The 23,440-nt window shown below is 36.9% G+C and overlaps 1 protein-coding gene across 4 annotated transcripts in view; it reads right to left on the bottom strand.

The window, feature by feature from the left end:
• The window catches only part of CCDC91 (coiled-coil domain containing 91), a 400,877-nt gene that overhangs the window by 235,343 nt on the left and 142,094 nt on the right, over positions 1-23,440 (bottom strand). For 2 of the 4 annotated variants that reach the window (XM_040234619.1, XM_040234620.1), the window contains exons 4-6: positions 14,010-14,170; positions 12,546-12,749; positions 9,759-9,863 (exon numbers count right to left, since the gene is read on the bottom strand). In XM_040234619.1, the coding sequence (XP_040090553.1) occupies positions 9,759-9,863; positions 12,546-12,749; positions 14,010-14,170 (470 nt within the window). Of the gene's footprint in view, positions 1-9,758; positions 9,864-12,545; positions 12,750-14,009; positions 15,135-23,440 lie in introns of all 4 variants that reach the window. The other 2 variants (XM_040234623.1, XM_040234621.1) reach the window with 2 other exon arrangements.

The raw sequence follows: 23,440 nt of genomic DNA, 5'->3' as shown, positions 1-23,440 counted from the left end.
TCATGCATTGGAGAAGGAAATGGCAACCCACTCCAGTGTTCTTTCCTGGAGAATCCCAGGGACAGGGGAGCCTGGTGGGCTGCCGCCTATGGGGTCACACAGAGTCGGACACGACTGAAGCGACTTAGCAGCAGTAGCAGCAACAAGTTAGGGAAAGGTTGTCAACACCTAAGTTAGGGAATACTGAATGAGGAGAAATAGTATAAAACCTGTGTTTATTTTCAAGATAGTTAACACTTTGCAGGAGTGGGGGGTGACTGAACAAGTTCCTTATTAGGAACACCAATCATGATCTTAGTGATCTGGATTCTAAAGATACAGGTAAAAAGTTACAAATACAAGTTATCATTTATAGAACAAAAAATCAAATGAGTAGTAACCATTTAGATAGGCTTGCAAATACCCTCCTACTCAAATTAATTTATTTATTTACTTTCATTTAAAAAAATGGAATGAAGCACATGAAATTCAATAACTACATGGAAAATGTAATATAATTGACTTTCTATAAAATTGAAGATGAAACAACGTATAAAGTAGTAGTCTTCCCAAGTAGTTTTCCTTTATTCTCTTGACAGTTCTCTTTTATTTCAATAATTCTCACAGGCACCTACAAGGACCAAGCAATAGTATATAAAAATAAACAAAAGATGTTTTTAGCCACAAATTGTATCAAGCAATTTAGAAACCTCTGACTCCCTGCAATCTAGTACTAATTCCATAAACAGGTAAGCATCCTTGGGGAAAGCATATGTTTAAGCTTCACCATCCCAGACAACTCCCTTTAATAACCATTAACAGTGACCACATGGATGTGAGATTTGGACCATAAAGAAAGATAAGAAGAGAAAAGCAGAAAAAAAGAAAGCTGAGTGCAGAAAAATTGATGCTTTCAAACTGTGGTGCTGGAGAAGACTCTTGAGAATCCCTTGGAGAGCAAGGAGATCAAACCAGTCAATTCTAAAGGAAATCAACCCTTAATATTCATTGGAAGGACTGGTGCTGAAGTTGAAGCTCTGATATTTTGGCCACATAATGCAAAGAGCTGATTCATTGGAAAAGACCCTGATACTGGGAAAGACTGAGGGCAAGAGGAGAAGAGGCTGACAGAGGATGAGGCGGCTGGATGGCATCACCGACTCAACTGACATGAGTTTGCGCAAACTCAAGGAGATAATGAAGGACAGGGAAACCCAGCATGCTGCTGTTCATGGGGTGCAAAAATTTGGACATGACTTAGCAACTGAACAACAACAACAATGAGAGAATACTGGGTCTCTGGCAGTAGTGATGATATAGTTTTTACATCTCCCAAAATTCCTTCACAAAAACACATAGAGCACCTTAAGAAATATGAACCAATATGAACCAAAAGTTCATATTCAATATCATTCATAAAAGCAGATGTGACAGTATCTCTGTGAATGCCAGATATAAGCAAGTGAGGATAAACCAAGAACAGTCTAAAGATTACATGGCATCAGAATCTGTGCAGGAGGAAAGATAAAAGCAATGGGATATCAGACAGACATGAGAACTCCAAAACAGCTAATAGATGGAAGCTGGATCATAAAGAAGGCTAAGCGCCAAAAGATTGATGCTTTTGAACTACGGTGTTGGAGAAGACTCTTGAGAGTCCCTTGGAATGCAAGATCAAACCAGTTAATCTCAAAGGAAATCATAGAGTCCACGGGTCGCAGAGTCGGACACAACTGAGGGAGTGAACAACAACAACAACTCACCAGGCCAGCATGAGGACAGCAGGTAAGACAGAGGGGCCTTCCATTCCTGTAAGTATGAGTGTCCCTAGTGTAAATGGCCTGGATAAACTAGACCCAGTAAACTCTAAGTACGTCAAGAGAAAGCCAGCCCCATACTGAGCAGAAAAAGCTAAGAACGGAATCCACACAGACCAAGCCAGAGACAGCAACCACTAAAAAAAAAAAAAAAACAAAGGAAAAGAATATCAAGTTAAAGTGAAAGAAAGGAACAGCATCAGAAAAATCTACAAATTTTGCCACATTCTTTTAATCTGACAAAAATACAAGAGCACTATACAACCATGAGGGGAAAAGAAAGCCTTAAATCACTCCTCCAGTTAAAAAGATCAAGAAAACTAATTTCACATAAAAACAAAATAACAAAATTATTGTCAAATGCTAGACAATGTTTTATTTATATATTTATGGAACAGCATGACAGCCCTACAGAATACAAAGGCACAGTAGAAATATATATTTCAAAAAAAATTTTAAATTCTATCCTTGTACTTCAAGGTAAGTTAAAAGATATTATGAAAGTAATAAAGTAGATTATAGAATAATATGAATTATTATTAGAAAAATTCAGGAATGATGTAAGAAATTTTTTAAAAATTATAAAAATAAATTATTTCAGAAATGATGACTAAACTAAAAAGAATATAATATCAAATGAGCTGAATGGACAATACCTTAAGAGAACACATTTAAGAACATTTATTTTCTTAACACCTTAAGAGAATAAGAGGAAACACATTTTATGTCAAAAGTATATGAAAAAAGATGAAAAGGATTCAAGAATAAAGGGCAATATGGAAGACAAAGAGTAACCAATACACACACAATTAGTCACCAGAATGAATAAAAAATAGTGAGAAAATAATACAGGTATTAAGTTTATAATTAATAAAAACTACTTGACCTTTAGGAAGAGGAATTGAAACTATGTATGGATGTGAGAGTTGGACTGTGAAGAAGGCTGAGCACTGAAGAATTGATGCTTTTGAACTGTGGTGTTGGAGAAGACTCTTGAGAGTCCCTTGGACTGCAAGGAGATCCAACCAGTCCATTCTGAAGGAGATCAGCCCTGGGATTTCTTTGGAAGGAATGATGCTAAAGTTGAAACTCCAGTACTTTGGCCACCTCATGCGAAGAGTTGATTCATTGGAAAAGACTTTGATGCTGGGAGGGATTGGGGGCAGGAGAAGAAGGGGATGACAGAGGATGAGATGGCTGGATGGCATCACTGACTCGATGGACGTGAGTCTGAGTGAACTCCGGGAGTTGGTGATGGACAGGGAGGCCTGGTGTGCTGCGATTCATGGGGTCGCAAAGAGTCGGACATGACTGAGCGACTAAACTGAACTGAAACTGATGTATATTAAAGGACACACTGGAAATCTAGGAAAATCAACCCAGAATGACCAATACCAAGACATATTATAGTAAAATTCTTTGACTTTAAAAGAGTAAGAAATTGAAAGAATAGACTGAAAAGAAGCAATACTTTATAATAAAAGAAAACAGAATAATATATTCAGATATCATAAAATGAAAATAATAAGGAATCTCTTAATGAGCCACTATGCATGGGCACCCAAGAAATATTCTTTAAAAAGGAAAAGGAGAATATTTTCTCAAATAAAAGTATATTATTTAGTACACGACCATCTGTATATAGGCATGCCTCACAGATACTGTGGTTTGATTCCAAACCATCACAACAAAGTGATACCAAAATAAAGCAAGTCACACAAATATTTTGGCAAGTGTGACATAAAAGTTATCTTTACAGCATGCTTTCATCTATTAAGTGTGCAAATAGCATTATGTGTAAAAAAACAATGTAGTGACCTTAGTCAAAAAATACTTTACTGCTAAAAAATACCAGTAATCATTTGAGTCTTCAGTGAATTCTACTCATTTTGCTGGTGGAGGGTTTTGCCTCAGTGTTGATGGCTTCTGACTGATCAAGATGGTGGTTGCTGAAGGCTGTGGTAGTATGGCAATTTCTTGAAATAAGGCTAGCAATGAAGTTGGCCACAACAACTGACTGTTCCTTTCACAAACACTCTCGGTAGCATGCAATGCTGCTTGATAGTATCGGACCCACAGCAGAACTTTTCCAAAACTGGAGTCAATCCTTTCAAACCCTGCCATTTACCACCTAAGTTTACATAATATTCTAAACCCTGGCTGTCATTCGACCACTTTCACAGCATTTTCACCTAGAGCAGATTACATCTCAAGAAACCACTCTCCCTGCTAAACCAAAAGAAGCAACTCTTAAATTTCAGTAATGTCTCCAGGCTCTATTTTCAACTCTACTTCTCTTGGTGTTTCTACCATCAACTACATTTTGGTTTACTTATGCAGAACTGATTAATTCCTCACAAGTTATCAAGTTAAATGCTCAAGGATATCAAAGCCACTGCTTTAATGCCATAAAGCATAACTATTAATATTACAGTGGTCTCTGGCTAAGCACCCAACTTCCCAACAGCTGACTAGTATTCACTTTAAAACTATGCAAAAATACTAAGAATAATATCTATTCTTATTGAAGTAATGTAACCTTTGAAATCAGCAACAGAACACAGGTAAAAACCCATTTATGAGATCAATTGAAAGTCCTCTGAAACACTGGATTTTCACAATATTTTTTTAAATTAAATTCTCAAACAGAATACTCAACATACTATATAGCTAAGCAACATCAATGGGGAATAGCATTTGGAGGAACAGACTCAATCTTTAAAGAGTTTGTATAGAAAATTCCCATATCTAGCCATAGGTACCAATACTGACAACTATCAGAGATAATTTAACAATCAGCTAAGATCTATTGGTTAAACCTGTTAAAATGTGGTCACACTACGAGATGCACAATTTGGTAAGCTTCCAAATTTCCTCACTGCCTGTCACAGGTGTGATGTACTTGCTATGAGAGTCAAAGAAAGAAAACAGAAGACACTGGAATCCAAATTATACTAAGATAAATTTCTCTATTCATGTTTCATGAGAAGTCCTTTAAATAGCTACCTCAGACAAACGCAGCATGACTCACGTTTCTTCCTCTGCTAGGGCTACACACCCTGGACAGAACAGGAAAGGAGAGGTAGTGCACACCCCCATTGTACTGCAGGCTTCAGGTTCTTTGTTATTTCCTTCTGTTATCGGCACATTCACACCCCTCCAACTAGCCTAGCAATTAGACCATATCACAAAAATCAACACTGGCAGAATTCTCTGCAACAGTTAATGTTTTTGTTTTATTTTGTTTTTTTCAAAGTTTAAGGGTCTTACAAACATTCCATTTATTAATGACTCCATCTCTGGTTAGACTAAAATTATGACAAAGGCACATCCAACACTAGTCTAAGTGGAGGCAATTTCTTTACAAGATTAAAAATTAAAGTGCTACATTTTCAGATCACTTGAAAACACCTAGATTTTTCATGGTGATGAGAAGGTGTGAATTTTTTTTTCTTTTTCTGTATTGTACAGCTCCACACACAAACTTTTCAGTCAATTTAATCCAGTCTTGCCAGGATTATCTTTGTGTACTCCTGGATATTTTGCTTCATTTAGGATATCACAGAGAGGCAAGCACCAATATATTATCCCTATCATCAGAAATAGCAGAAAAGAAAATGTTTTCTATTTCATTGAGCTCCACACACATTTAGAAAACTTGTATGTAACATATGGCTTAAAGAAAAATTATATGGATTACCACAGTCTGAAGAAAATATACAATAAATAAATTAACTTTCAAATATCTAAGGGATGACTGACAGGTCACAAATTTAAGCAAAAAACTTTATGTTCATGATTTCAAAAGTCACTTTTGCTAAAATTTCATCTTACTTATATTTAGCATAGAGTATTCTCCTTTGATATTCACAAATTTAATCACATCTTCTATTTCTTAAAAAGTACTAGACAGAAAAAACTTTGTACCAGTTTTTTAAAAGGGCTATATTTCCAGAAAAAAATGAATTACACAAAGTAGGTCAAAGAGCAAAGCCCAAGATTTTCTCAATTCTTAATAATCAGGTACAATTAATTTAAAAATATTTATTAAAAATATACTTCCAAAAAGTCTAACACATTACCTATTTATGCATAAACTTATAAATATAATGCAAATATAGAGATTAATGAATTATCTCACAAATTGAGCTACACATATTTTTATTTGCCCCTCCTCTATCTACAATGACTCTATGAGTTGATTACTTACACTAATTTCATTTTTAAAAATTTACTCAAAATACTGGCTTTAAATTGATGTATTTTAAGGTGGAATTGATTTCCTGAAGTAGCTACAATATATAATATTTAAAATTTTAAATATTCCTTCTTATTTCACTTTTAGACTAAGAGGTAGATGCACCTCTCCCTAGGTTTCTCAGTAAGTACAGCTGAAAGGCCTGGACATTATCTTTAAAACAAATCTAAGAAGACTACAGAAAGAGACAAGAAAACAGACCACCTGGGAATCTGAGGACCCAGGAATGACACAATAGCAAATTTTGTAAGTTTGCTTTTAGTCTCCCTCATAAATTCCAAACTGGATAATGGAATGACCAGCAATGAGCATGTGCCAAGGAGCACAAACTAAACAAGCCCAAAGAAAAGCTATCCTTCTCTACCCAAAGGTTCACGAAAGGGGCAACCTAGCAGAACAGGTAACTTTTAGATAGTGAACACCCTATGAGAATCAAACCCCTTGGAAAAAAACATGGTCCCTTCTCCAGCTCTATGAGCAAAGACCAAAAGGATAAGCCCAGACTTCTTCCATCACCCAGCAGTGATAGAGAAACTAAACAGAATGCCTGTCTTTGAGTTCAATTTGACTATTAGACTTCCTGTTCAATTTGACTATTAGACTTCCTAGTACACTTTTCTATCACTTACTTAGCCAAGGTGATAAAATACTCGCTGTTAGTTTACTCTTTTTTACACATAGTAAGAAAAGGAGAGAGGTCCTTTTTGGTACTGAATGAAAATCACCAAAAAAATGTTTTCTTGGGAAGTATTGTTTCTAGTAAAAGGAAAGTATTTTAAATACTGAATATTAGTTTTAATATTGAATATTAGTTTTGAAAATTTTTAATACTGAATATCCATTTTGAAAACTGAAGTTGTTACTCTTATCACTATTGACAGTAAAAGCAGTAGGTCAACAATTATGTTGTTACTATTGGCCTTCGCTATGGAAAGCTCAAAGTGTTATGATGTCAGGTGTTGGTCTCTCAGGTACGTTATTGTTCGCATTAACAGACTAAGAAACTGAATTTCAAAGGTATCTGTCTCACTAGCAGGCCCAGAATAAGTCACTCAATGTAGAGAAAAGAACACACAAAGTATTCAGTATTCAGTACTGAACCTACTAATAAGCACTATAATTCTAAGTATGGGACTATAAATGTGGACATACACACTGTAATTAGCCCTTGGGGAGCAGGGTGCATTATATTAATGAATTCTTTCATTCAAGAGTATTAACTGAGCCATATTATAAGCCAGTATTGCTCCAAGCATTGGAAAGGAAAGTTCCTAATCTCATGGAGCTTACACTCTGGTAGAGGAAAACAAAAAATAAACAAATCAAAATGAAATAATAGGTGTTATGACGAGAGGGGGGAAAAAGCAAAGAAATGGGGATAGGAAATGCTGACCATGTACACAGATTCTTATTTTCTATGGAATAGTCAAAGAAAGCTTCCAGAAGAAGGTAGCATTTGAGCAAGTTTCTAAAGGTAGCAAGGGTTCATGAGAGTTGTTAAAGAGTACAATTTTCAAACAGTTAAAATGTGATTCACATAAATATAAGGGAAACACATCACAGACTTAATGTACTCTTTATTAATGAATCATTTATGTTAACAGAACGAATCAGATGTTAAGACCATTGCAAAGAGCATTTCAATTGGCATACCTATAAAAAGGGCATCCCAGGCAATGCTAGGGTAAAGAACCTGCCTGTCAACACAGGAGACATGAGAGACACGGGTTCGATGCCTGGGTGGGAAGATCCCCTGGAGGAGGGGATGGCAACCCACTCCAATATTCTTAGCTGGAGAATCCTATGGACAGGGGAGCCTAGCAGGCTATAATCCATAGTGTCAAAAAGAGTCAGACACAACTGAAGCAACTTAGCACACATGGATAGAAAATTTAAATAAGAGTATTAGACTAAGCAAGAGTCCTAGTTAGAAACAAAAATGATGAATATCCTATAAGGTAACATGAACAGTATTTTTTGAAATTCTAAAAGACCAGTATTGTTTGTACCTTTTCTGTCAAAAAAAATTGGCATGTAACGTCAATACAACTGAGACTTTTAATCAATAGTAAACAGTGAGCACTGTTTAATAGCACTGCTACATTTGTCCTAAATAATCTGTGAGTAGGTCAAGTAAGTAATGTCCTCCTGAAAGAACACGCTCTTAATGCTTTCCCTTATTTTCAAGTTTTGCCCTTTTTAAAACAAAACCATGCAGATATCTGAAAGGAAGAGCATTCCAGTCGGAGAAAATGTGAATGAATCACAAACTGTTTCCCTCCATTCACCACCCCAACAGGGAGGGAATGCTCTCAGTAACATAGACTCACACATTCACCTGGACCTCATTAGGAACTCAGTGCAAGTTAGCAGCTGAGGCGAGGCCAGGCAAGAGTCACTTGGGGCGGGGTGGGGCGGGGTGGGGTGGGGTGGGGTCGGGGGGGGGGGGCGGCGATGGAGGGGTGTTGGCAGTGAGTTGGAGAGAAGTCAGAAGATTTACACTGAAAGGAGAATGATAATTGAGGTTGGGTAATGAAGTGATTCACATTCTTAAAAACATTATTTCACCTGCTGAAACAAAGACTCATTAGGAGTGAAGAGCAAGGGTAGAAGCTAGAAGACCACTTAGAAGACTATTAAAATGATCTATGCAAATAAACAAGTAAATACACACTTTGTCAGATGTAAAAAGTGCTATGGAGAAAAATAAAGGAGAATATGGGAAGGCTGGTAGGGGATGTCAGCACTGTCTAAAAGGTTTCCCTTGATAAGGTGAGACTGGCATGGAGACCAGGATGATATCAAAAAGTAAACCATGCAGAAAAGTGAGGGATGTGTATTCTAGACATCAGGATAAAGTAAAACAATTGAGGAGAAAGAGTCAGGGAAAAGACGGGAGAAGGGAGGCAAGAAAATGAAGGGCCTTGCAAACCATTTTAAGGACTTACTTGACTTTTAGTTTGAGTGAGATGAGAAGCCACCGAAGGTTTCAGAGCAGAGAAATGACATGAGCAGCTTTAACTATTAAACAGATCACAGTGGCTGCCATGTAGAGAATGATCTGTAAGTGGGCAACGACAGAAGCAGAAAGATAAGTTAGAACAGAAGATACTTCAGCATTCCAAGGAAGAAATAAGGGTGGCTTAGAATAGGTTGGCAGCAGTGACCATAACGAAAAACAGTCAAAACCTGGATATTGTGAAGGTAGAGCCAATAGCTAAAGGAACAGACTTGGAGTAAGTACAAAAGGTGTAAATGTGGGTTTCAGCTTTAGCAACTGGAAAGACAGAATTGCTATTTACTGAGATGGACAAGACTGCAGAAGAAACAAATTTGTTAAGGAAATGTGAGGAGAAGAAGAGACTGATTACATTTATGAAAAAGGTTAAATATATCAGTTCTTTTCAAATGTAATCACAACATGAAAAACTGCAATGTGCAATTTCCAAATTGAGAAAATCATCAGAAACAGAATATTTTAAGCCAGATTGAAACTCAAGCAACTACCCTTCACAGCTTCTCAGAGATATCTACTTTTCAAAATGGCATTTATCATTGATTTCATCAATATTAGTCAGTATTTTACATATTTAAGCCAGTACCTGATCCCTCATTCATAAAGCATTTATTGAGCACTTTCTGAAATTATATGTAACATACTTCATCAAAAGGCCTACATATTAAATTTTTAATTTGCTGTTTACCTGAAGTTCTTTGTATCTATCTTGAAAAGAAATGGCCTCTTGCTCTTTTTCTTTAAGGAAATCTTTTTCTAAGATACGATGTTTCTCCATCAATGATTCCACATCCTAAAAGAAAAAAGCATAAATTGTATAATATTTATGGCAAAAAATAGACTCTGATTTTTCAATGACATAATAGAAAATATTTGGAAAGGAAAGAACCCACAGGAAGCATGGTCTTTAAATTTCAACAATATAAAATGTACGCTTAACTCTCATTTCCAGACCAATATCAAACACTAACATTAACATTAACCTTGATATAATACTAAAAGCATTCATGCTTATTAAATAAATACACAAAAGCATTTTAGCTAACTATAAACAACATGCTACTTCAACATAGGTACAGGAGGCAGGGATCAAGACCATCCCCAAGGAAAAGAAAAGCAAAAAGGTTGAATGAGGAGGCCTTACAAATAGCTGAGAAAGAAGAGAAGCTAAAGGCAAAGGTGAAAAGGAAAGATATATCTATTTGAATGCCGAGTTACAAAGAATAGCAAGAAGAAATAAGAAAGCATTCCTCCACAACTGATGCATAGAAACAGAGGAAAACAATAGAATGGGAAGGACTAGAGATCTCTTCAAGAAAATCAGAGATACCAAAGGAATATTTCATGCAAAGATGGGTACAATAAAGGACAGAAATGATATCGACCTAACAGAAGAAGATATTAAGAAGAGGTGGCAAGAATACACAGAAGACCTGTACAAAAAAGATCTTCACGACCTAGATAATGATGATGGTGTGATTACTCATCTAGAGCCAGACATTCTGTAATGTGAAGTCAAGTGGGCCTTAGGAAGCATCACTACAGGCAAAGCTAGTAGAGGTGACAGAATTCCAAATCCTGAAAGATGATGCTGTGAAAGTGTTGCACTCAATATGCCAGCAAATTTGTAAACTCAGCAGTGGCCACAGGACTGGAAAAAGTCAGTATTCATTCCAATCCCAAAGAAAAGCAATGTCAAATGCTCAAACTATTGCACAATTGCACTCATGTCACACACTAGTAAAGTAATGCTCAAAATTCTCCAAGCCAGGCTTCCACAGTACATGAACCATGAACTTCTAGATATTCAAGGTAGATTTAGAAAAGACAGAGGAATGAGAGATCATCATCGAAAAAGCGAGAGTTCCAGAAAAACATCTACTTCTGCATTTTTGACTATGCCAAAGCTATGACTGTGTGAAAGTGAAGTCTCTCAGTCGTGTCCAACTCTTTGCAGACCACAACAAACTCTAGAAAATTCTTAAAAAGATGGGAATACCAGACCACCTGACCTGCCTCTTGAGAAACCTGTATGCAGGTCAGGAAGCAACAGGAAGAACTGGACATGAAACAGCAGACTGGTTCCAAATCAGGAAAGGAGTACATCAAGGCTGTATATTGCCACCCTGCTTATTTAACTTATATGCAGAGTACATCATGCAAAACATTGGGCTGGATGAAGCACAAGCTGGAATCAAGATTGCCGGGAGAAATATCAATCACCTCATATATGCAGATGACACCACCCTTATGGCAGAAAGTGAAGAGGAACTAAAAAGCCTCTTGATGAAAGTGGAAGAGGAGAGTGAAAAAGTTGGCTTAAAACTCAATATTCAAAAAACTAAGATCATGGCATCTGGTCCCATCACTTTATGGCAAATAGATGGGGAAACCTTGGAAATAGTGACAGACTTTATTTTGGGGGCTCCAAGATCACAACCGATGGTGACTGCAGCCATAAAATTAAAAGACGCTTGTTCCTTGGAAGAAAAGTTACAACCAACCAAGAGAGCATATTAAAAAGAAGAGAAATTGCTTTGCCAACAAATGTCAGTCTATTTAAAGCTATGATTTTTCCAGTAGTCATGTATGGATGTGAGAGTTGGACCATTAAGAAAGCTGAGTGGCAAAGAATTGATTCTTTTGAACTGTGGTGTGAGAGAAGACTATTGAGAGTCCGTTGGACTGCAAGGAGATCCAACCAGTCAATCCTAAAGGAAATCAGTCCTGAATATTCACTGGAATGACTGATGCTGAAGCTGAAACTCTAATACTTTGGCCACCTGATGTGAAGAACTGACTCATTGGAAAAGACTCTGATGCTGGGAAAGATTGAAGGCAGGAGGAAAAGGGAACAACAGAGGATGAGATGGTTGGATGACATCACTGACTCAATGGACTTGAGTTTAAGTAAACTCTGGTAGTTGGCAATGGACAGGGAGGCCTGGAGTGCTGTAGTCCATGAGGTTGCAGAGTCGGACATGACTGATCCTCTGAACTGAAATGACCTCAACACATACTTCCCATAAACTTGCTCAAGTCTTTTTATAGAGACCTTTGTAGAAAACAGAAATAAGAACACACACAAATAATTTACTAGAACAGCTGTATTTCTAAGTATTCTGTCAAATATCGCAGATGCGTGACTTCTCTAAAGACAAATGAATAGTACAAATCTTCTAATCTACATAAAATTGCAACACTATGTGCTTTCAAAATAAAGAAACCCAAAGGAAAGCATTCATTAGGAAAACAAAAAAATCTAGTAAAAGCCATTCATATCTTTAAAAGTACATATTTATGGCTAGAAATTTCTTATCAAAGGCTTTTGTAAGTGATAGACTCATCTACCAACTTAAGCATATCACAAAGAGCATAACGGCTTTTCCACTGATGAATTTTCAATCAGAGTTTGGGATTATATTTCCAGAATATGCAATTCAAACATTTATTTTTTAGGCAAATGTAAATATACCTTTTTAATTCTCTGTTTTTCTTCTTCAGAAACTTTGAGTTTCATCTCCAGAGTTGAAATTTTCTGCTGAAGCTGTATGTTTGATACATTGGCTCCAGGATCCTCAGAATCATCCGCAAAAGCAATTGTTCCATTACTTTTCTCATCAGTTAAACCCAGTGGAAAAAGTGAGATATCCAGATGAGTGTGTGTTGATTGCTGATTCTAAACCACATTAAAAAAAAAAACACACACACACACACACACATGAGAGGAAAGTTTACACTATACCAAGAAAGAAATCACCCAAAGGGCACTAGAAACCACATTGGAAATTAAGTTGTAGCAAAGGTTCTGAAATTATTTCACCCTTTAAGTAAATCAACAGAAGACCTCAAATTGTTACAACAATCTGATCTAAGAAAGAAAATTTTCTCTAAACTTAAGAGTTTAAGGTTTTTATTATTTTCCAAATAAAGCACTAAAAACTTAAAACTTTTTTCTTATGCTGAGGGTGTATAATAAGTATAGAAAATTCTGACACTCACAAGTTCTTGAATTTACACACACATTCAGAATTTGCTTGTCTATTACATTAAAAATCAATTTGAAATTTATCAATAATCTTTAATTGATCATCACTTTCTAGTAAAGATAACAGGTGACTCAAGATTGTATATAGCACTTGGAAATCTGGTCTAACTCCAGCATCTAGCACAAGGCCTGGATCAATAAATAGTTGAAAGAATAAACATTATGACTGCTATATTTTTGTTTTTATTCTAAAACTGAAATGAATACTCTAATACTTGAAAACATATTTTAAGTTCCCCTGAAAGAGAAATTTTTTTATTTTTTAATATTTATTAAATTATGTATGTATTGATTTTATTTTCTTTTTGGCTGCACTGGGTCTTCATTACTACATGTGGGCTTTCTGTAGTTGTAATGAATGGGGGCTACTTTCTGTTGTGATGTGCAAGCTTCTCATTGCAGTAGCTGCTCTTGTTGCAGAGCATGGCTCTAGAGATGCAGGCTTCAGAAGTTGTGGCTCCTGATCTCCAGAGCACTTAGTAGTTGTGGTGCATGGGCTTAGTTGCTCCAAGGCATGTGGGCTCTTTCCAGACTAGGGATCAAAACAGTATGCCCTGCATCAGCAGGCGGATTCTTAACCACTGGACAACAAGGGAAGCCCCAAGAAAAAGGTTTTTGTAATTATTTTCCTTTTTGAAATTCACGATTTCCAATGCAAAAGTAAGTCTATTTTAATAAATAAGATATTCCAATCATATTTTAGTAAATAAAGCTATTTGGACACCTTAAAATTATGTCACAAAACAAACATTGTTTAGTTTTTTTAATTCAAGATATTAACCTCAAAGAGTATCTACAGAAAAAAAAAAGGGAAATCAGGAAAACTTCAATTAAATTAGTATGCAATTTTTTAAGTAGGAAAACTTCCTATAAAAATTTGCTTGTCTTTACCTGTGCTTTAGGAATAGTCTGACTGCCAATGCTATTATCTGCATGTGTATTCTCTGGTGATGCAATGATGGGCTCAGAAGAGAGGCAGCCAACTGAAAGGGAAGTATGATCATGGTCCAATACAATCTCAGGAGAAGCTGGAGAAAGATGGACTCCAGATACTGAAGGAAAACAAATAAACCAAAAAAAAGTATTAGTAAAGGGAAAAAATAAAGAGCAATTAAGGGGAAGAAAGAGAGTAGAGGGGAGGAAAGGAAACAGGACAAGGAAAGTAAAAGCAAAGGATAGAAAATGAGGATTCTATGATTACTTTTCAGGGATTGTTATCTAAGATCTAAAACTAGTGTTTCTAAATTTAACATGACATTTCCATGTGAGACCCACGCAAACAAAACAATTTAGTAAAATCTTAATGTTTACATACTAATACATTACCACAGGGGTCCATTTGCAACTCAGAAATTATTTAACTTTATTATTTACCTATTCAGTTAGTTACGAAAAGCACTAGAATGCCTACCAAGTGCCAGACACAGGCATTAGGCACCAAGAAGACAGCAATGAGCAGGACATGTATCCACATATTCAGTGACTTTATGACTCAAGAGGCAAATCAGATGAATTAGTTACTACCAGAGCTAAGGGGAAAAACAATGGCATTACAATAGTTAATCTACTGTCTCTGGGTTAATTTCTTCTTTTAGAACAACATAAGATTTTTTTTTCATATTAAGGTCAATTTTAGTTTGTTTCCACAGACAAATAATGGGGAAATGCAACTCTGTAGTTAGTTTCACAACAAAACATTATTAGATTGTAATTAGAGTTCAAACACAAAGGTCACAAAAGGAAAGCCAATTCCAAACATGAAATGAGACAAAAATATTGATGACAGCAAAATAAACAGATTATTTTCAAATGTCCCTTCTAAAAATTCAAATACATTTGTATGTGTGTTTTAATGTTTAAGAAGAGAAACTAAATCACTTTTAAGAGTAATTCATTTATCCGTTTTGACTGTCTAAATTATAAAGACCTTTATTCCACATTGGCATCAGTAGCAACGTCAGCGAAGCTCTAGCATAAATTCTGGAAGGCAGCTCACAATGGCAATTGCATTTTTCCCTGAAGAAAGACATTTATAAGGTCATTAGGTATTAACAAACTAAAGACTGTATCAATTTTTTATTGGTACCATACAGGACTACTTAATTATCTTATATATGCTTTTACTGTATATCTATATTGTATTTTTCAAATACTGTGTGCCATACTGGGTAAGGTATCCTTGTTTCTCCAACAAGCATTTCACTATTTTAACGAAAACACACAAAAAAACCCTGTAATTTTAATTCACATTTCTACCTGATATATCTTTTTCAGAAATTATTTTTTCTATCCTTCATTATTCTATATGCTAACAGATTTCCCTAAAATGTCAAAATATTCTAACTTCTACTTTTAAATTAAAATTATACTAAAAATATTACTAACTTTTTAAAGGAATGACAATAGGTACTGAAGTATAGTAAAAAGGAATACAGCCTTATGATTAAGAGCATAAACTTTGAAATTATATTGCCAAAATAAGTACAAAACAATTGGCAAATTTACTTAACTTCCTTCAGTTTCCTCATTTGTAAAACTGACATAGAGGTGATGATGAGGTTTTAATTGACTAAAATATGTAAAGCTTTTAGCACTGTGCTGAAATTACCTTCATCATTACTTCAAAGATTGTTAAAATTTGTTGGACAAGTATGTTTACTTCCAGGTATAAAAGGTACAAAGTGTGTGGACAGGTTTCCCCAGTGGCTCAGCAGCAAAATATCCGAGGAACCCGAGGCTCCCGCACCTCCTGGACCGGCAGGCAGACTCTTTACCATTATACCTTTTTGGTGTCTGGAGACTGTCTGCAATCAAGAGACTTGGGTTTGATCTCTATGTAGCGAAGATCCCCCAGAGAAGGAAATGGCAACTAACTCCAGTATAACTTGCCTGGAAAATCCCATGGACAGAGGAGGCTTGCACACTACAGTCCACGGGGTTGCAAAAGTCAGACACAACTTAGCGACTAAACCACCATACCACCATGCATGTTATTCATATTTGTATCGATAATGTAAGACAAAATGTCACGTTGTCATGAGTTACATTCCCAATCTGTAACATTATATGTTCAAGTAAGCCATGTTAAGAAGAGAAAGTGGGAGAGAGGGTAGAATAAAGGAAGTAAGAGAAAGGAATGAGATAAATAAAGGAAAGGAAAAGGGAGTTTGAGGGAGGAAAGTACGGAGGGTGAGGAAGCACCCTCACATTCACACTCCAGTACTTACCACCACCCTCTCACACTTGCCCTTCACAACCAAATTTCCTTTTTCTTTCAAATCCTCGTCACTCCACTAGACTCATAATTTATGATATTAATTTTCCTTTCAGCTATTATTAAGTTAAATGAACATTTCTTATTTTATCCTTTACTCCAGAGCACATCACACTAATGACTTTCCCTTTTCCTTGAAACTCTTCCTTTGGCACCTATAAGCCACTATAGCCTAAATTCCTAGAGGAAGGCATGGCAACCCACTCCAGTATTCCTGTCTGGAGAATCCCATGGACAGAGGAGCCTGACAGGCTACAGAGTTGGACTTGACTGAAGTGACTTAGCACACACACGCACAGTTCAGTTCAGTTCAGTTCAGTCGCTCAGTCGTGTCTGACTCTTTGCGACGCCATGAATCGCAGCACGCCAGGCCTCCCTGTCCATCACCATCTCCCAGAGTTCACTCAGACTCATGTCCATCGAGTCAGTGATGCCATCCAGCCAGCTCATCCTCTGTCGTCCCCTTCTCCTCCTGCCCCCAATCCCTCCCAGCATCAGAGTCTTTTCCAATGAGTCAACTCTTCGCACGAGGTGGCCAAAGTACTGGAGTTTCAGCTTCAGCATCATTCCTTCCAAAGAAATCCCAGGGCTGATCTCCTTCAGAATGGACTGGTTGGATCTCCTTGCAGTCCAAGGGACTCTCAAGAGTCTTCTCCAACACCACAGTTCAAAAGCATCAATTCTTCGGTGCTCAGCCTTCTTCACAGTCCAACTCTCACATCCATACGTGACCACAGGAAAACCCATAGCCTTGACTAGACGGACTTTAGTTGGCAAAGTAATGTCTCTGCTTTTTGGTCATAACTTTTCTTCCAAGGAGTAAGCGTCTGTTAATTTCATGGCTGCAATCACCATCTGCAGTGATTTTGGAGCCCAAAAAAATAAAGTCTGACACTGTTTCCACGTCTATTTCCCATGAAGTGATGGGACCGGGTGCCATGATTTTCGTTTTCTGAATGTTGAGCTTTAAGCCAACTTTTTCGCTCTCCTCTTTCACTTTCATCAAGAGGCTTTTTAGTTCCTCTTCACTTTCTGCCATAAGGGAGGTATCATCTGCATATCTGAGGTTATTGATATTTCTCCCGGCAATCTTGATTCCAGCTTGTGTTTCTTCCAGTCCAGCGTTTCTCATGATATACTCTGCATATAAGTTAAATAAGCAGGGTGACAATATACACACATCCTAAATTCCTTCTAGTATTTTGACTTTTTTCTTGTTTTTCAGACTCTTTTCCACTCAATCTTAATTTCACTGTTTTTTACACCCTCTAACCTTGTCAGTATTCACAATATTCTTACCAGGTTCAGAAGTTCTTATTTAAATTATCATCTATAAGCTAATGACAAATGATTCACATGTCCAACACAAACCATTCTACAGACCTCCTGATCCAGAGGCTCACCTAACCACCAGACAGTTGCATTGAGTTGTCTGGTACATGCATCACACTTACCCTTTATCTTACATAATCCTGCTTTATTTCATGTTAATAGTTTCCCAAAGAAATATTTGCCCAACACAGAAATGATACCACTAAGTGCCAATTTCACTCCAGTCACACTGTACTACTTACTGTTCCCTGATGAAGCCACAGTGTTCAGTACCTCTGTGACCTCACAATATTATTGCTTAAGTAAAAGCCACAACTGGGGAATCAGAATGGGTTCAAATTTGAACCATAACAACTTATTGTTATGCAGCCTTGGGCAAATTACACAAATCTCTGTAAGTCAGTTTCCTCTTCTAAATGTTAAAATAATACCAACAAGCTTTTCCAGGAATCTTTTTACCTACTCCATTATCCATCCAGTCACAGTACAATTTTAATTTTCCACTGTAAAGACACTACACATTTCTAAGAAATAAAGAAAACATTACATATCTATGGTATACCTTTAAAGCAGTGTTTAGAAAAAACATCTAGAGCCTTGAACACTTCAATCAATTTTAAAATGAATTAAATTTCTATATCATAAACTAAAATAGAAACAACACAGAAAATTTTAAAAGCATGTAAAAAATAATAAAGACAATGCAGATGTCAAAGGTTAAAAAAGCAGATCAAATTAAACAAAATCCTGACATTCTAAGAAAATTAAGAGAATAGTAATTAACTTATTAACTTATAAAAGGAGAAAAGTACAAATATAAAAATTAAGTCACAAAGGTAACATAATAATTAAAATGGAAAAGTTTTTTTTTTTTTAATCCTAAAGTCCTCTAAGACTCCTAGGTAAATAAATTTGAAAACTCTTGTTATAATGGGCAAGTCTCCATGGAAATATAGTCTATAAAATATGACTGGATTAAATAATTTAAAAACATATATTTCCTTGGGGAAAAATAAAATTATAAGCCCATTACCTTATAGATAAGGGCTTCCCTGCTGGCTCAGACTAGTAAGACTCCGCCTACAATGTAGAAGACCTGGGTTCGATCCCTGGGTTGGGACGATCCCCTGAAGGACGGCATATAAACACACTCCAGTATTCTTGCCTAGAGAAATCATCCCATGGATAGAGAAGCCTGGAGGGCTACAGTCAGTGGGATCGCAAAGAGCTGGACAAGACTGAGTGACTAAGCACACCCTATAAAGTATTTCAAGAGAATTTCTAACAAAAATTCAAAACTAGAATTATCCCAATACTCTAAAATTATTACTGAGCATTGAAAATGAAGGAAAACTTCACTACAGTTATATAATATTAATATAACATTGATAGCCAAGCCTGATAATAAAAATAATAAAAACCAGAACAACAAAGTATTTAACTAAAAATAATTAGGTAAAAGTTTTAAATAAAATATTACTAAACATAATCTAACACCATATTGAGAAAATGATATGCAATGAATGAGTTTGATTTGTTCAGGAATGCAAGGTTAGAGAATTCATTAATATAACACTCTATATTAATAGACTTATGGAGAAAAACAGCAAAATTAACACTGGAAAAAAAAAAGACACTGAACAAATAAAAATCAATGCATCATTTCTTATGGTAAAACATACAGACCTCAGTACTAAGGTAATCACGGTAATTAATGGAAAAAACATATAGGTATTTCTTCCAAGATCAGGAATAAGACAAGGATGCCTACTATCTCAATACCACTTAATACTGCACGAAAGCAATGCAATTAGACAAGAGAAACTAAATAGAAGCATAAAAATAAGGAAAGGAGGAAAACCACCTCAGTTCAGTTCAGTTCAGTCACTCAGTCGTGTCCGACTCTTTGCGACCCAATGAATCGCAGAACGCCAGGCCTCCCTGTCCATCACCAACTCCCAAGGATCACTCAGACTCGCATCCATCGAGTCAGTGATGCCATCCAGCCAGTTCATCCTGTCGTCCCCTTCTCCTGCCCCCAATCCCTCCTAGCATCAAAGTCTTTTCCAATGAGTCAACTCTTCGCATGAGGTGGCCAAAGTACTGGAGTTTCAGCTTTAGCATCATTCCTTCCAAAGAAATCCCAGGGCTGATCTCCTTCAGAATGGACTGGTTGGATCTCCTTGCAGTCCAAGGGACTCTCAACAGTCTTCTCCAACACCACAGTTCAAAAGCATCAATGCTTGGGCACTCAGCCCTCTTCACAGTCCAACTCTTACATCCATACATGACCACAGGAAAAACCATAGCCTTGACTAGATGGACTTTAGTCGGCAAAGTAATGTCTTTGCTTTTGAATACGCTATCTAGGTTGGTCATAACTATTCTTCCAAGGAGTAAGTGTGTTTTAATTTCAAGGCTGCAGTCACCATTTGCAGTGATTTTGGAGCCCCAAAAAAGAAAGTCTGACACTGTTTCCACTGTTTCCCCATCTATTTCCCATGAAGTGATGGAACTGGATGTCATGATCTTCGTTTTCTGAATGTTGAGCTTTAAGCCAACTTTTTCACTCTCCTCTTTCATCAAGAGGCTTTTAAGTTCCTCTTCACTTTCTCCCATAAGGGTGGTGTCATCTGCATATCTGAGGTTATTGATATTTCTCCTGGCAATCTTGATTCCACCTTGTGTTTCTTCCAGTCCAGCGTTTCTCATGATGTACTCTGCATAGAAGTTAAATAAGCAGAGTGACAATATACAGTCTTGACATACTCCTTTTCCTATTTGGAATCAGTCTGTTGTTCCATGTCCAGTTCTAACTGTTGCTTCCTGACCTGCATACAGATTTCTCAAGAGGCAGGTCAGGTGGTGTGGTATTCCCATCACTTGAAGAAGTTAACACAGTTTATTGTGATCCACACAGTCAACAGCTTTGGCATAGTCAATAAAGCAGAAATAGATGTTTTTCTGGAACTCTCTTGCTTTTTCCATGATCCAGGGTATGTTGGCAATTTGAGCTCTGGTTCCTCTGCCTTTTCTAAAACCACCTTGAACATCTGCAAGTTCACGGTTCATGTATTGCTGAAGCCTGGCTTGGAGAATTTTGAGCATTACTTTACTAGCACGTGAGATGAGTCCAACTGTGCGGTAGTTTGAGCATTCTTTGGCATTGCCTTTCTCTGGGATTGGAATGAAAACGGACCTTTTCCAGTTTTGTGGCCACTGCTGAGTTTTCCAAATTTGCTGGCATATTGAGTGCAGCACTTTAACAGCATCATCTTTCAGGATTTGAAACAGCTCAACTGGAATTCCATCACCTCCACTAGCTTTGATCGTAGTGATGCTTTCTAAGGTCCACTTGACTTCACATTCCAGGATGTCTGGCTCTAGGTGAGTGATCATACCATCGTGATTATCTGGGTCGTGAAGATCTTTTTTGTACAGTTCTTCTGTGTATTCTTGCCACCTCTTCTTAATATCTTCTGCTTCTGTTAGGTCCATACCATTTCTGTCCTTTATCGAGCCCATCTTTGCATGAAATGTTCCCTTGGTATCTCTAATTTTCTTGAAGAGATCTCTAGTCTTTCCCATTCCGTTGTTTTCCTCTATTTCTTTGCACTGATCGCTGAAGAAGCCGTTTTTATCTCTTCTTGCTATTCTTTGGAACTCTGCATTCAGATGCTTACATCTTTCCTTGTCTCCTTTGCTTTTCGCTTCTCTTCTTTTCACAGCTATTTGTAAGGCCTCCCCAGACAGCCATTTTGCTTTTTTGCATTTCTTTTCCATAGGCATGGTCTTGATCCCTGTCTCCTGTACAATGTCATGAACCTCATTCCTAGTTCATCAGGCACTCTATCTATCAGATCTAGGCCCTTAAATCTATTGTCACCTCCACTGTATAATCATAAGGGATTTGATTTAGGTCATACCTGAATGGTCTACTGGCTTTCCCTACTTTCTTCAATTTGAGTCTGAATTTGGTAATAAGGAGTTCATGATCTAAGCCACAGTCAGCTCCTGGTCTTGTTTTTGTTGACTGTATAGAGCTTCTCCATCTTTGGCTGCAAAGAACATAATCAATCTGGTTTCAGTGTTGACCATCTGGTGATGTCCATGTATAGAGTCTTCTCTTGTGTTGTTGGAAGAAGGTGTTTGCTATGACCAGTGCATTTTCTTGGCAAAACTCTATTAGTCTTTGCCCTGCTTCATTCCACATTCCAAGGCCAAATTTGCCTGTTACTCCAGGTGTTTCTTGACTTCCTACTTTTGCATTCCAGTCCCCTATAATGGAAAGGACATCTTTTTTGGGTGTTAGTTCTAAAACGTCTTGTCAGTCTTCATAGATCCGTTCAAGTTGAGCTTCTTTAGCGTTACTGGTTGGGGCATAGACTTGGATTACTGTGATACTGAATGGTTTGCCTTGGAAACAAACAGAGATCATTCTGTCATTTTGAGATTCCATCTAAGTACTGCATTTTGGACTCTTTTGTTGACCATGATGGCTACTCCATTTCTTCTGAGGGATTCCTGCCTGTAGTAGTAGATATAATGGTCATCTGAGTTAAATTCACCCATTCCAGTCCATTTTAGTTCACTGACTCCTAGAATGTCGACATTCACTCTTGCCATCTCTTGTTTGACCACTTCCAATTTGCCTTGATTTTCCAGGTTCCTATGCAATATTGCTCTTTACAGCATCAGACCTTGCTTCTATCACCAGTCACATCCACAGCTGGGTTTTGTTTTTGCTTTGGCTCCATCCCTTCATTCTTTCTGGAGTTATTTCTCCACTGATCTCCAGTAGCATATTGGGCACCTACTGACCTGGGGAGTTCCTCTTTCAGTATCCTATCATTTTGCCTTTTCATACTCTTCATGGGGTTCTCAAGGCAAGAATACTGAAGTGGTTTGCCATTCCCTTCTCCAGTGGACCACATTCTGTCAGACCTCTCCACCATGACCCGCCCGTCTTGGGTTGTCCCACAGGCATGGCTTAGTTTCATTGAGTTAGACAAGGCTGTGGTCCTAGTGTGATTATATTGACTAGTTTTCTGTGAGTATGGTTTCAGTGTGTCTGCCCTCTGATGCCCTCTTGCAACATTTACCATCTTACTTGGGTTTCTCTTACCTTGGGCGTGGAGTAAAACCTCCTTATGCTTCTACTAACTCAAACAATAAACACATTCAGTAAAGTAATAAGATATTAACTTAATGAACAGAAGCCAATAGTATTCATATGTAAAAACAATAACTATCTAGAAGATATGGTGGTAGTGAAAATATTATTTTCCATACCAACAAAGAAGAGAAAATACTTAGGTATACATTTATCAAAAAACATGAGGGAACCTTTAAAGCATTTCTGAAAGACTCAATGCTAGATCTGAACAACAACAGAGATTCTTCTGATTAGACAGGGCAACTAATCATCATAAAGATGTCGGTCTTCTCTTAGTTAATGTATAGACAAATATAATTCCAGTAAAAGTAAATATTTTTTTTATAATGGAGCTAGACAAATTGACTTTAAATATTACGTGGAAAAAGTAAAACACAAAAGGTAAAAAAGAAAAAAGTATTAGGAGGATACTTGTCCCTTATTAAAATATACTAAATTGCCATAAAACATACTACTGACCTTGTTAAGATATTCTATAATAAATTATGTTAAAATAAAGAATAAACCCTTTATAATTAAGACAGTATATTTATACAAAAT

The sequence above is a fragment of the Oryx dammah genome, unplaced genomic scaffold, assembly GCF_014754425.2.
Source record: "Oryx dammah isolate SB20612 unplaced genomic scaffold, SCBI_Odam_1.1 HiC_scaffold_29, whole genome shotgun sequence".
Lineage (NCBI taxonomy): Eukaryota > Metazoa > Chordata > Mammalia > Artiodactyla > Bovidae > Oryx > Oryx dammah.
The sequence above is the reverse complement of the archived record's forward strand: the minus strand, read 5'-3'. Positions and strand labels throughout refer to the sequence as shown.